General features: G+C 41.4%; 1 protein-coding gene across 4 annotated transcripts in view; it reads right to left on the bottom strand.

Moving 5' to 3' along the window:
- Positions 1–15,420, bottom strand: part of DPP6 (dipeptidyl peptidase like 6) — a 492,894-nt gene that overhangs the window by 54,330 nt on the left and 423,144 nt on the right. For all 4 annotated transcript variants that reach the window (XM_059839525.1, XM_059839508.1, XM_059839534.1 and 1 more), the window contains exon 9: positions 137–291. In XM_059839525.1, the coding sequence (XP_059695508.1) occupies positions 137–291 (155 nt within the window). The remainder of the gene's footprint in view (positions 1–136; positions 292–15,420) is intronic.

Genomic DNA, 15,420 nt, shown 5'->3' with positions numbered 1-15,420 from the left:
GCTGAGGAACAGCTGATCTGTTTATTTTCATTCCTTATGAGTGTGCATTATTAGTCTCCTGTCTGAGCCTACTGGGAATAAACAATCATTTATTTCTGATAGAGCAGCAGGACTGATTTTTTTAATTTTCTCTTACCTTTGGATAATGGTAAGTTTTAACAGTAGGGTAAAGGATGCCTGTATATATTGGGATCTCCATGGTGGGGACTCTGGAGGCATTAATTGTTGCATATGCCAACCTGGTGCCATCAGGAGACCACCAATGAGCAATGTGAGTCTTCAAGATCTCCTCTAATTAAAAAAAAAAAGAGAGAGAACAGAAAAGAAAAGGCTGTTAGAGGTAAATTACTAGTTAGCAATAAATGAAAGAATGCAGATATGAAAATCCCAGTCTAATCACAGCACAGGGAGGATGCCACAGGAATATCAATCAAAAATACTCATCAAATTATGCCATATACACAAATGAGCACAATTGATAACAATTACTCTGTATTTATAGGTTATTAGGCTTAATTACCTTTGCTGAAGAAACATCAAATTATTCATATTAGTACACAGACTCATGACAGCATAAAAGGCACTGCTGCTCCTGCCATGTGTCCTGCACATGATTAGGGTGCACAACATCAGACTAGACACATATCAATCAATTTAAACAATGTTTATACAAGTGCTTCAGCAACAATTTAAATATTCCTAAATTATGTTGCCAGTTGGGAATAAATAAATATAAAAATTCTTTGTAATTTATGAAAGGCTGGAACTTCAAAACAAAATACCAGGCCATAGTCTGTGCCTTAGATACCATCTTGACTTTTATCCCTATTCAATTTTTTAAATCACTTTTGCAAGGCAATTTGCCATAAGTAGCCAGGATTAGAGACTGACCCTTTATACCACTGAAATTTGGGTTTTTTGAGATTTCAGTAATATAATTACCAATGAAAAGGTGCTCAGAAAAATGCCAATGCAAACATGTCAGAGTTCAAGTATGTAAGGAGAAAACAATATTGCCATCATGTGAAATTATTTTTAATACTGGCAGAACCTAGTTCTTATTAAATTCAAATTCAAATTTAAATAACTGCTAATTTCTAATGCTTTTCATATAATTGAATGTCCTTCATTGTAAAGATGAGTTCATCTTACAGATCTGCAGAAAAGCTATAAAATTCACTCTTGGTCCAAAGTGTCTCCAGTTACTGACATTTGGAAGACATTAACTTGGCTTTTTAAACCTCCCATTTTGTGAAAGACAATAATGTAATACATTTTCATTAAGAGGCTTAATATCATGTGAGTCATTCCTATTTAAACCACCAGAAGGGCTTGCATATGCTGTAGAGATTGATGGGCAGGAAGATGGGCTCCATTACTTTAATGTGAGAATAAAAATTAGAGAGGCTACAGAGTGTTTCTAAGCCTTCACCATGAAGTTCTGCTGCACAGGTCCAAGCAGCTCCAATATCTGCTGCCATCACTGGTTATTGGAAAAAGGGATGAGGATTTTCTGAGTTCAGATCCACCAGGTTTGTACAGCACCCTCTGATGGCCCCCCCAGTCCAACCAGGACATCCCTCTGGTCTGAAGAGTAAAAACCCACCAGAAACTGTTTAATTAAAAAAAAAAATTAAAATTGGATGAGCAGTCCTTGCAGAACAGACAATTATATTCATCACAGGGTAAATAAACACTTTTGTAATCAAGACTTGCATATGGCTTGGAATAAAACTCAAGGTAACATCAGAAAGGGTGCAAGGGAGAATTCATCCTCTATACACATGGTTTTCAGAAATAACAAAATAATTAATCAATTCTTAATGGCAGCATGGCAGTGGGGTTTCTGAAAGATATTTAAGAAGTCAGAAATGTTCCAGGGGAAAGCACATCTGGCAAATTTGCTTTGCTGCATTGTCCCACCTGTTATATGTACATTTAAAAGATTCTGCTTTTGACTTTTATATTGGTTACCCATTAAAGAGATAATGAAGAGCATAAAGGAAAAGGAGTAAAGATGGATGGCACATGAATCATTGACATTTTAACATTAATTAGGAATGACTTTATTCAGCAAACATTTTCTCCAGGATCTCAGACTTAATGAAGCAGTTCTGCTGAAGGTCACACACCCAGAAAGGTTTTAGTGCAGGTTTTGTGGTCCTCTGTTAATGAGATTTAATTGAGTGAACCTTTGCCTTGAAACAAAGCCAGGACCTTGCTGCTATTAGAGAGAACAGTTAGTTTTAGCAAACCAGAGAACATTCTCTTGGACTACAGAATGGATTAGTACCAGAAAGTTCTTTCAGCTGAAAGAAAAAATGATGTGCAGACAATTTGCTCTTGTAGACAGTTTATTCATTGTGTTTGTATTTAGCACATGCTCTGAAAATCAGCTTCCTTCAAAACTGCTGAGTTTTTCTAAAGTTAATTCAGATCCTGCCTCATGTGTAAAAAACAGATTCTCCTTATACACTAAAGCACCTCTACATATTTGGATCATGACCTCCTGAATAAGAGCATGAAGTGACAATTGATCAAAACTTTTGCCCTCTTCCCCAGAGCTTGCAGTCACTGAGTGCCTCAAGATGTCAGGATGCTGTGAGTGAGCTGCTGAGATTCCTCACAGTCAGATCCTGCTGGCTTTGTGCTCTTTCTTTCTCCACAGTTTTGCTTGCCAGCCCCTACAGGGCATGCAAACTTGAAAAATAGTGAGAATAAAGTGTGTGGCTGCCTTAGCTGAACAAGGGCTGTTCAGACCTGCTGGCTGGCTTCAAGCACAGGGTTTGAGACAAGCTATTCCATCTCAGCACATTTAGTAATGAATCACTCTGAAACAGCTGGATGACCCTGCTCTTGAGTAGTGACTCTTCAGTGGCGACATGCATTAGCCAGTGATGTGTTTGTGCTCAGGGAATGTTACAGGATGTGTATTTTAATCCTTTTTTCTAGTTGAGTATGGCCCAATTGAATGATCATTTCAAAGCTGTGTGAAACCAAGAGTCTTCTAAATTACCAGACCCTCAGGAAGAGAATTTGAAGTCCTAGGTCTGCATATTCAGTGACAACTGGGTATATATCCCTCTTAGAGACTTCAATATCATTGGAGGAGAAAAGCAGCTGGAGGAAATAACAGAGGTGTGATGAGAGGGATGCTCCCTGAGCTGAACTCAAGGTTGCTGCATTTGTGCATTTTGTGGGTGGCTGTCTTTGGGATCAACACCTGAGCAATACCCAGAGTGAGCCAGGCTGCCCAAAGTGGGAATGCCATAACTTCTGAAGGATGTGTGTCCTGGTAGAAGCTCTCCTGCTCACCATCAGGGAGCAGAAGTCCCTGGGGGTGGTTCTCAGCTGCCAAATAACAAGCCATGGTTAATAAGGGATTGGATGTAGCATTTGGCTATGATACCACGTGGGTAATCCCTGGAAAGACTGAACAGTGGATCAGAAGTTGGGTGGACATTTCTAGTAGGTCTGTCATCACAAATTAGCCCTGCATGTGTAAAGTTAGGAAGCCACCAGATTGTTTCAAACTGCAATTTAATTCCAGTTGCACTTGCAAGAGCAGTGAAATGGGGCTTTTATCTCACTTCAGGTTACAAACTTCTCAAGGAATCACAGCAGATGAATCTGTAAGGGATCCCAGAAGTCCTCTGGCTTGTTCCTCCATGGATAATATCCACCCCAATCTTCGAAGGACCTTCAAAATGGATTTTGCTATTCCTTTTGATACTCGAATAGCAACTTTAGCCATAGAACTCAAATATTCATAATTATCATGTCCACATCTGTCTAAGCACTGAACAGTCCAGTAAAGTGCATTCAGACCTCTGAATTCCTTGATGGACTCAATGCAGGGAAAAGCACCAGGCTTTAATCTTATACCAGCTCTGTGGCAACCTGCAGGTTCTGGACAAAAAAGCAGTTATGTGCCACATTTGTAAATCCACAGAGATGGTTTTAATGCTCTGAACCATAATCTGCCACTGGGGCATTTCTAAAGACATTTTCCATGACAAATCCTCTTCCCAGGCTTGCAGAGCTCTAGGCTGGCAGAGCTCCTCTTTGCTAATAAACACATGCATGTAAATGCCATGGCCATGTAGGTTTCTTCATGCTCTTCTAAAATCCAGCTGGTTCTGCAGCCTTTGTCCATCCTGAGGCATACTTGTGAATTTTGCCTTTCTGCTGAAGGTGGCAAAGTTCTGGCTTGCTGTTTGGAAAAGATGAGGCCTTCACCAGTGACTAACTGAAAATCCATTGGTAGCTAAGGGGTTACTTCCAATGATATCAGGAGAAAAAAATGAGAAAAAAGATAATTTACAAGTAAAAAATCCCACCTTTTCCTGGGACTTCTTGTTAGAAGACACAAATGACCTGTAATTTTTAAGTATGAGTTAACAAAAAGAGAGACTTGCACAAGAAGACAAAGATGCTTGGCCAGGCCAATCCTCTGGCAGTCTAACCTGTACCATTGCCACTCTTTTCTATCACTAAAAATAAAATAAATAAAACAATCGTAGACATCAGCAATTTATGGTTCAAAAGCTCTCAGGGCCAGTGCTATTTATTGCTGATTTGGTAAATGACAGGAATTCTGGGGAGCATAACCAATGGTTCTATTTGTGTGATGTATTGTAGCTGATGCTCAGATTATGAAGTATTTGGTGTGCTGAAGACATTTTGCTGTTTTATTAAAACTGTTAATAAAAAGGAATTTCAAGCAAAATGAAATTAAAGCCTGATATAAAGACCATGGTTTATGCTGGGAAAGAAAGCTCAAAAGAAATTGTCAGTAGGATGCATCAAAAGAACATGAGAGGAAGAGAGATCAGAGAACAGCAAGAGGGTCTAGGAAAGGAGAAAACAAAGAGTACTGAGATAGTGAAACCCCAAGGGTTCTCATAGAAACATCAAATAAATACAAATGCTTATTTGACAGCTGCCATCTGTTTTAAAATCAATTACTAGATCATCTCAAAGCACCAACCACATGTCCAAATCGATTACTATTGTAGAGTGTGAAAGCAAGTATTTTTAGCCAGTTAGGGAAAACTCATTGTTCATATTCTCCTTTATTGACATGTGTTTCAGGGATGGCTGTGGAAAATGACCTTTTATTCTATGCAACCAAATTTTTCTCTCAGTTGCTGTAGTGTAGGTCTACACTGACTTCCATTAAATCATTGTAATAGATATAAAATGAGTGTAAAAAAGTAGTTATGGGTATGCAAATAGTATAAAACTGTTTTAGATTACCATACTCAATCTACATTTTCCTGCATTGACATTATTTTGTGCTGATGTCAGCATGGCTGCACTGCTCCACTATTGATTTCAGAGCAATTAATCCTCTTTCACAGTTGTCTAATTGAGCCAGGTGGAAAAAAAATTGCAATTTTGCAGGGTTGCTGAACAATTCAACAACCTTCTGTAGAAAACATAAAAATTTATGTGGCTGAGGTCAAACTATGGGCTCAGCCCAATTCTGCAGTTCCTGACACTGAGATTAGCTTAGCTGGTCAGAGCATGGTGCTGATAGCACCAAGGGTGTGAGTTTAATCCCTGGGCAGGCCATCTTGAACTCAATGATCCTGCTGGGTCCCTTCCAACTCAGAATATTCTGTGAATCTGTATGCAAGCAACAACACCTCTCAAGCTGCTTGTGCTCTTGTCCAAGAGATCCTTAAGAAAAATGAGCTGCAATGCTCCCAGAGATCCTTAGGAAAAACAAGCTGCAATGCTCACCCCTGTGACCCTTTATTCCTGCCCAGGAAACACAGTCTCCTCTGCCACTGACAGGCAACAAGCTTAGGAAGAATAAACTATTTCTTGCTTTTATGGCATTTTTGAGGATGTGCTTCAGGGAGCACTTGATAAACATCAAACCCTTGATCCAAAATCTCATGGTGGAGGGCAAGCAGCTCCCATGGGTTCTTGCAGCCATGAGAGGGTGGCAGCCCCTCATCTCAGGCAAAGGAGCCCAGCCAGGGGCTCAAATGGAATGGAAGCACTACATCTCCTCAAGAACAGGGAAGGTGAGGGCTGCAAGTGTCATTAGCTCCTCTTAGTCACCTGGTTTGATAGCTTGAACACAGGTTGTTTTCTGCTCAGAATGTCGTGCTGAGACAGCAGGAGAGGGTTTGGCCAGTGCTTTTGCCTCCCTGTTGCCAGATGCTGAGGGCCAGCAGAGAGGTTCATTTCAGCAGGGTGGTTCATGTTGGGCACTGGGGAAAACCACTCCTCATGTTTTCTCTGTGGTCAGCAGGATCATGTCTTGCCTCCCCATCTCTAATGTGGGCCCCGAGCTGCTGTGGAGCCTGAGCCCAGCCCGGGCTTGGCAAACAGGCAAGCCCCACTAAATGTGGACACAAATGGGCTGTGGGCCACCTGCACTGCTGTGAGCTGGAGGTGGCTCTGGGTGACAGCACCACAAGCTGCAGTGCTCTGGAAGCAGACAAGCCACTGTGGGATGCTCGCTGGCCAGGATCCCTGAGGGAATACACAGGAATGAAGAGCAGTGTCCAGCAAAGCCAGAGTGGGCACATCAGAGGCAAATCTGCCAGGGAGCCTGGCCAAATCCTGACCACTCCAACCTGGCCTCCTCATCCACAGTCCCAACTACCAGCAGTAACCACCAAGGCTTCTCTAGGGCAAGCTTCAGGACACCCATCCCCAAGAAGCAGGACGAGATCATGTTAGCATGGGACCAAGCTCCTGACAGACAGAAGAGATTTTCTGAGGCTATTAAATTCACCCTATTTTGAAACTGTTATTTTAATGTGGTTTGCTTGGTTTGGTTTTGGTTTTGTTTGTTTGTTTTTTTTTCCCGACCCATTGATTCTTCTAATTTGTTGTGTTTCCAGCACTAAAGGATTCCGTGCTTGCCATATGAGTCAGGGCATTAGGAATGTTGCTTATAAGGTTATTGGCAAGTAGCTGCCAGAGCTTCTTGACTGTTTGATTTGCTTGGGGGCTTCAAAAGCTGAATTTATTGAATACCTGCCTGATCCTATCTTCAGGTACACCTCTACAGCCCCTACAGAATACACACAGGAGGCCAAGCTCAGACTGTAATAACTAAGAAATCATGAATGTTTAAAATCTCCATCAATCATGCAAATGCATTTGTTGGAAAAAAGCCCAAATCAACCACCTAACAAAACAGACACACACAGGTATGAGATGTCATCTGAGAGACATACAAGTGGATTCTTACAAATAAAAGAAGAATTCAGCTATTTGAAAATAGTCAGTGTCTCCTTCAGGCCACCTTCACACTGTGACACACTGAGTGCACCCAGCTCTGCAAATCCCACTTGAGGGGCAAAAAGCCATGGAGAGGAGCTGTCCTTCAGGTTTCACATGGATCCTGGGTGCCCAACAGGAGCAATGAGCAACTCCTCAGGAGGTTTGGCACCTCTCCAGAGCCATCACAGCAGGCAGGCAGGGTTACCAGGTGTCATAAACAAAACCGTACTGTCCTGTTGGCACATCAGTATTTTGGGGCCTGATTTTTAATAAAATATTTTAATAAAATATTGTTTCAAATAAACACACCAGAAAAATGTTGAGTTGCCTCCACATCCTCCCTCTCTTCTTTTTAGAAGTTTCTTTCTCTGTGCTTTTAAGTTTTTGTCACCTGTACCCCATCCTTAGGAATCCTTAACTGTCAAAAGCATTGATGATTAATGCTCACAACTTCTCCTAACAATTAGTAAGTGTCCTTTGGTTGTGTGAGTCATTCTCAGTGTCAGTAACAACCTTTGGACCACGGTGACAAGACTGACATGCAGATGCCGGCAGGGCTGGGATCTGTCAGGGTGCTCAGATGTAATAATGAAAAAGGGGTTTGAATTATGGAGACAGAAATATTAGCCACCCTACTCTCAGCTATTCCTATTTCCTGCACTCACTCCAAAGAGCAAATGCATCTAGGAAGCCCATCTGCAGTGGGAAACTGGTGCCTGCCACTAATGTTCTATAAGAATGTGTTTTTCCATCATCTGGCACAAAACTTAAACCCACAGCCTGTTGTCAGCTCTTCATGAAAGCCTGTTAGAAAAGGCAGTAAATCTGTAGAAACATTTCCTGGCAGAAGTCTTCTGAGCAATTTGCAGTGCAGGTCACTGATGTGAGAGTGAACGCTCACTGCAAGGTCCTGTTGTACCTTCTCAGCTGCTAAGGACCCAGAGCAGACAGAATTCACATGGCCCAAATGAAGAAGGGTTCCTTACAGACAAATCCTTTTCTTCTTTACCCCTCTGGAGCCCCTGAACAGGTTGCTATGGCTGGAAATGCAATTTGCTTATCTGTGCAATGCAGTGAGACAAATCAGGGCTTTCATTATATGCTGAATATTTCTCTATTCAGACATGTTCAAGCAGCTTCAACTTCACCTTTCCTTTAAATTAAAAGTTACAGGTTCTGTCTAACAAATCTGTGGGGTTTATGATAGGAGGAAGATGGACAGCCAGCCTTGGCACAGGGGATCCATTTCAATAGCTACAGATGTATCAAGAAAGTTAGTAATCACAAAACCCTCGGAATCAAAAATTCATTAGACGATTGCAATAGTTCAAGAACACAAGTGCCCAAAAGCAATCTCTTTTAATGTTTCATAAAGAAATATGAGAGATAAGAAGACTGAACAGCCTGACATTGCTATTAAAGAACTTGATTCTTCAACCCCATGGATTTTTATCAGCACTTGCACAAGCTGTCTTTCATGTGAATTGCTTGCATGATTTATTCACCCTGAGCAGCACCTGCTTTTCACCTAGTCTGAGTGCTAATAAATGTCAGTTAATATTGCAAAATACAGCCCCGCTTTTTGAAAGGGGAACTGGAGCACATTGACTGAATTTAGTCTAGCTCCTAATTCCTTACCCAGTTTAAACAGCTGAAGTCATTGAACTGCCATTAAAAAACCACTCAGGGTATATATTGCCCTGTTATGGCAATATTCCCAGAGGTTTCAACTTGAACAGTGACTCAGGACCTGGCTAACTGAGAGATTTAGCTCAATAATGACTCAGAGGGTGAATCTGATTTTACAGGACTGAATAATCAGAGGAAGTACTGAGATCAATAGAATCACCAAGGAATAATAAAAAAAGAGGGCTGGATAAAACCAGAATTCAAATTAGCTTATAGCAATATTTCATAAAAAATGTTCTTATCAAATAAGAGGAACATTTATTATTAATGAAGGTACTGGTATGTAATCAGGTTATGCCACTGATGGATCAGTGGGGTTGGATGACTGTGTTTATCAGAGTTGTGGCTCTTGCATGTTGAGCACAATTCTGCTCTTTCCTAGGTGTGTGTTTTGAAGGTCATCCACTCAGGACCCAGGTAAGAATAAAGAAAAGACAAACATCCCTGCAGGATAATGTCCCTGCATCAAAATCTCTTTTTTCCCTGCTACCAGGAAATTCTTTTATCAATATTTTTGATCTGTAGACTCCAGTGCAGTAATCCTAAATCTCCTGATAAAATAACAGGAAATCTGTGTCCCTGGGGCAGGGGCACCAACCAGGTCTGTGCAGCTCTGGTTGTCAGTGACAGCCTAGAAACTCCCATAAGTGAGGCAGGAAATAAACCCCAGTGGGGCTGGTGAGCAGAATAAAATGCCCAGTGGGGAATTTCCAGAGGGTCCAGAGGAGTCCAGGAAGAGGATCAGAGGGCTGCAGCTCTGCTGTGGAGGCTGAGAGCTCGGGTTGTTCAGCCTCAAGAAAAAAAAGCTCCAGGCAGAATTTATTGCAGCCTTTCAGTACTTGGAGGAAGCCTGTAAGAAAGATGGGGACAAACTTTTTAGATAACCAGTTGTGATAGAAAAAGGGGTGATGATTTTAAATTGAATGAGGGTAGATATATGAAAGAAGATTTTACAATGAGTGTAGTGAAGTTCTGGCACAGGTTGTTGCCCAGAGAGGTGGTGGGTGCTTCACTCTGGTCATTCAAGGTCAGGCTGGACAGGGCTGGGCTTGGTCAGGCATGGGGGGCTCATGGCATATTTCCCATCACAGACTGAACAAATTAGGTTTAAACCACCCCCATGTACATCTATATTCACTAATATTATTATTTTTGAACTTATGACCATCTGAATTTCCTCAGAGAGCCCAAAGTTTCTATCTCTAATGATCACTGTTTTTACTTTAAAGCTACAACAATTAGAGTCTTCTACAAAGAGTTTTAATTGAATAGTGAATTAAATACCAAATGAGTTTGACACAGAATTCCAGATATTTAAATGTGGCAATAGAATGCCAATTATTTAAAATTCTTTAAAAATTTCATTGTATTGATTTGAGTTTTCTATTCCCTGTTGTACCTTGTTTGTCTTGGCTGTAAATTGATTCTCTTAATTTCAACTTTTTAATTTTGGCCAACAAAAAACTCTATCCATAAACCAGCATAAAAAATTCCTGAAAAAATATCCCAAAATATATGGAAATGTACATATAAACACACATAGGGCCATGCAGTAACAGTGAGAAGAAATTGCCTGTGTAATTGGAACTAAAACTGGTAGGAGTAAAACTTATTAAAAATCAATATCATAGAAAGGCAATTAAGAATTTTAAGGAAAAAATAAGCCCTGATTAATTAACTGCAAATTATAAGTATTACTTTGAATTGCATTGTACAGAACAGGCTCAAATTACCAATTATCCCTGCCCGCTTTGTTCAAAGATCATGAATGTGCATTTTAATTTTCGCTGGAGAAAGCTAAATATGCTGAGAACCAGCATGCAGAATTTTGCAGAAATCACTGGGGATGAGGGTGAACTCCCCCATTACCATATAAATGACATGCACAGGCTTATAAATGCCATGCAGTGGATCCAGCTTGTATTGTTCCTTCAGATGTAGCAGGAAAATACCGGAAATTAAAATACAGCTTATAACCTGCCAGATAATAAATGTAACCCACACTGCACAAATCCCCATCTACCAAAGATAATTTTGTCTGCTGTTTTTTGCTGATTAAGGGTGGCATTGGAAAGAAATACCCTCCTTTCCCCTCTTTATCTGTTGCACTTATTGGCAGGATGGAGATGGCTCCATTTTTATCTACCCAACAGATCACAATACCTAACGTAGCATAATCTTAATTTCCAAGGTCACCGTAGCCTGCTCTACCCTTAAAAAGCTTCCTCTTTAGTATTGAGGACAATTCCCACATTAAAAAATCCAAAAGAAAAGAAAAGAAAACAAAACAAAAGAAGACTAAAACAAAAAACACAACACCCCACATACATTTAAAAGAGACTGATTATAGCAGGTCCTTTCCCACCAGTTTATTTTTACCTCGACATCCATGACATTAGCAGTGCTGCTGTGTTGAGGCCATGGCTGAGCACTATTTCACTATTCCCTGCACTGGCTTGGGACCAGCTCTGGTTTTGTGGGGTGTTTGTTGAGCACTTGGCACAGGCAGCGCGCAGGACAAGCTGGTGAGAACTTTTCCACTTCCTGACTATGAAATTTAAGTTTTGAAAAAATGTTCTGACGACAAAAACCATGAAATTGCAAAAAAAAAAATGCTGTTGTCCTTGCTGAGTAGGACCAGAAATGGTGATTTGTACTCTTTGCATTTATCACTTATCACTAAAACCTGGTTTTCAAAGTCACTTATTCCTGGAACATTTGGATGTGGGTTACACTCAGAAGTGCCAATTTTAATACATGTATTTTCCTTTCTTTCTAAGACTTCCTTGGCTGCCTTTCATCTTTTCTTGGTAATTTTTTCTCCTGAAAAGCCCAGCAGCTCTGGGCTGGCTGAACATCCTCCTGCTCCTGCTGATGCCACGGGCAGAGCCCAAGGTGGGTGCTCAGCCCTGCTCCTGCAGGCACAAACCCTCCTGTGTGGGGGGTTTGTCAGGGAGGGAGGCTGGGACTTGCTCCTCAGGCTGCTTCCAAGTGATATTTCTCTGTCATGCCCTCCAGTCCCTAAAGACCATGTGCTCCAGCCTGCAGCCATAAATCCCAATTATGGTGTTGGCATGTTGGGTGCAAGGTTTCAACTTCATCAGGCTTAGCAGGATTCCACCAGGTTATGAAAATACTCAAAGCATGGTTACACCATGATTATACAGATTTTTATCATTATCACTTTTTTTTTTTTAGTGTGAAGAACTTAAAGGAATGCTAACAGGAGATCTGGTTTCTCTTTTGCAGATTTATGTTTCCAGACTGAAAATGTGACCATGATACACTGCTACAAACACAAGCACCTGGCTGACTAATTGCCTGTAAATTACCTTTCTGTGCCTCTTGTACTCAGACAGATGGCTTAATGTGGTTTTAAGTCCAAATTCATAACTGGTATAAATAGTAATGCATACTTAGTAAGGATCCAGTTCTTATTTTGTAATTTCTTTATCAAATGTATAAAGGAATGCAACTGTCAGGTTTGACCACTAAGGACTCATGTGTTTGTCGAAGCTAAATTCACTCTAATTTCTGTGAATGCACTCATGGTTCATTATTTTGTTTTTTTCTTGAAATTAAAAATAGACATTTACTTAGGAAAACTGTGCAGCAAGAAATGATTTTATGCTTTCTTTCCTTTTTTACGTGATCAGCAAAATACACAGTCTTTCTTCGAAGTTAAACTAAAATTTTGGAAAGAAGTTAAGTCAGACTGGAGAAGTCATTCCACCTTTAGGCACAATTTAGCTGTTGTGTAGAAGGCAAAGGGCTGTGTCCCCTTGAAACCCTCTCTCAGCTGTGCTGTCAAATGTCTGTTTTCTCCTACAGGAAAAGGACAGGCCAGGAACCATCTCTGGATGTCCTAGGAAAGTTATTTCGCAGGAACCAAAGCCAAATTCTTTGTGTTCTGGTGTTTACTGTACTCAGTGGACTTGCATTTGCAATTTCTATGAAGTCCAAGCAAGTAATTCATGCAGGTCAACACCAGTTCTGGGAGGGAACAGAAGGTTCTGGTTCTGGAAGGTTCTGGAAGCTGGTTTAAAACTAATTTGCTCAGTCAGGGACAAGCCTGGGCTCCAAGCAACGTGGCTAGATCCATCATATTGCTGCCTCTGTCCTCTTCCAGGGGAAGAAGCTCTGCCAGGATGAAGGAAAACACCCCTCTTGGCTTCTCCACTCTTCCTGAACTCCCTTCAGCTGCAGTGCCATTCTGCAGGGCTGTGCTGTGAGACCTCCTCATTAGGGATAAACTTTGACCTCAGCAATTGGGAGATCCTGCACTACAACCCTCCCAAATGGCAGCTCAGTTGTTTTGAGGACTGCACTTCTCTCGTGCCACCCCCCCTCTCACCTGGAGCTGCAGGCTCTCTGCTAACACAGCCAGAACAACTCCACTAAAAGTTACTGTTTCTAAAGCTACCATTTCTCCTTTTGGGTTTATTATTCTGTCTTGAGTAATTTTAAATCTCAAAAAAGCACTGAAACAATCCTGATGCATGCCCAGCTTTCCTGTCTCACTACTTGCCAGCTCAGTCTCCAGATCAAATTACTTCAGTTGCAAGGTCAAAATCAGATGCCCAAAATTCACAGGCAAGCTCTTAAACAAGAGGTCTCCCATTAGCAGCCTTGTGTTGCTGTTTCTCAAAGAACATAATATTTTAGCTGGGCCGTTCCCCAGAGAGATTTTTTAAAAGGATCCTGAGCTCTTGAGAGGGCAGAAGGGAGCTGCTCCTTTGTCTCTGTGTGTTGGCACTGGGGCCATACGAGCAGGGTGACAACTTCTCCCACCATGGCTCTGGGTCTGGTGTTGATCAGCAGTGCTCATGCTCACAAGCCAGATTCACAGCTCCACTGCCTCTGCTGAAGTGGGGAAACTTACAGGGAATGAAATCCCCAAATCTGCTCCCTGCTCCACAGAGCCAGACAATAATCACATCAACTCCTGCACCTCCTGACCCTCCCTTCCCACCACTGCTCATCCTCAGTAGTTGCTGATATCCACAGTTGTAGCAAATATGGGAAAAGGAATGAGGAGCACAAAGGGATTCTAAAAGACCAACATCCAGCTGGAAAATGATTTATCCAGTGTGTCATCACACAGAATACAATGTGGGCAAGGAGAGCCTTCAGACATGCAGCCCTTTGGGCATTGGGTACAAGGGTAGGGAGGAGGCAGAGCTAAAAAACAAGATCATATCAAAGCATCATAACAAATCCTTTCCCTCCTCATGGACTTATGCAACTTTGTGCTGTGCCTCCAAGGGGCAGCACAGCCTCAGCTATTGCATTTCAAATCCATCAGCTGCTGGGGACACAATTCTTGCCTCCTGTCCTATTCTCACCATTTCCAGCCTGCTGGTGATGCTCCAAAATACATGACAATTTAAGGGTTAAGATGGGTCAGTTCAATTATCAAGTGAAGCTTAATTTTTTAAATGAGGTATTGAATCTTTTAACTCATGTCCATGACTACAGTCTGAGGCAAAGGCTGGAAAATCAAAACAAATGCAATAAATACAATGATCTCCAGATAATTCCCTTCAAGTAAGATTTATTTTGATGCCTGTTTTCAGACTGTTGCCTTCAATTTTAAAAGCACAATTGCATGAAAACATAATGCTTTGGTTTTAGGAGCTGTTTTTCTTCAGCTCTATTTCTTACCAGTTTCTCAAATGTTTAATCTAGCTATCATGAAAGCCTCCTTTAAGGAATTGCTTTTGATCTACTCTTATGCAGTAGCTACTGATGGCTATTTTTTTTTCTCCTGCTATTGTTAAATCAAATACAAGACAATGACTCAACTTTGAGCAAAAGCAAAACTAATGTAGGAGGCAACTGCTTATGAGTCATTTGTGTAAAAAGGGAAGTGATTTGCTCCTTTTTTCTGAGATTTGAAAGGCAGGTAAGAGTCCATTAATCCCTTAAGGATGCAGAACAGTCTGACAGAGCTAGGGCAGCGTTAAAAACAGGCATTTGCCTTCTGCTCACAGGCTGCCCTGTGGGTTGGAAAGGCTCTTATTCCTGTGGAAATCACTAGGAACTAGCCCAGCCTTCCTGCAGAGTGGCTTGCACAGACACATGTCTCCAGCTGTGCATCCCTCCTGCCCTGTGACCACGACTGAAGGGGGTCTGTGCTGCAGGTGAGCCCAGGGACGTGCTGCAAACAGCCACATCTGGGTTTTCACACAAGGCTCTGCCCTTTACTTGGGTTCTAGGAAATAAGGTGAAACTCTGATTTCAGTTTTGTGCCCTAATTTCTCTCATCTCATCTAAAACCAGGTCAATAATTGTGCCTCAGTTTGCCTGTTTCTAAAAAGATGGTAATAATTCCTGTTCTACCAGGACATTATGTGAGGCTTTATTAATTGATGCTTGCAAAAGGCATTAAGATCAAGACAGAATAATTGCCTCAGTGGAGGTCATAATTAGACTTGTACCAAGAGCTACATCTGAGCATCAGCTGTGATGGTCATTTCA

This window comes from Haemorhous mexicanus, chromosome 1, assembly GCF_027477595.1.
Source record: "Haemorhous mexicanus isolate bHaeMex1 chromosome 1, bHaeMex1.pri, whole genome shotgun sequence".
Classification (NCBI taxonomy): Eukaryota; Metazoa; Chordata; class Aves; order Passeriformes; family Fringillidae; genus Haemorhous; species Haemorhous mexicanus.
Note: the sequence above shows the minus strand (reverse complement) of the source record. Positions and strands in the feature narration are given on the sequence as shown.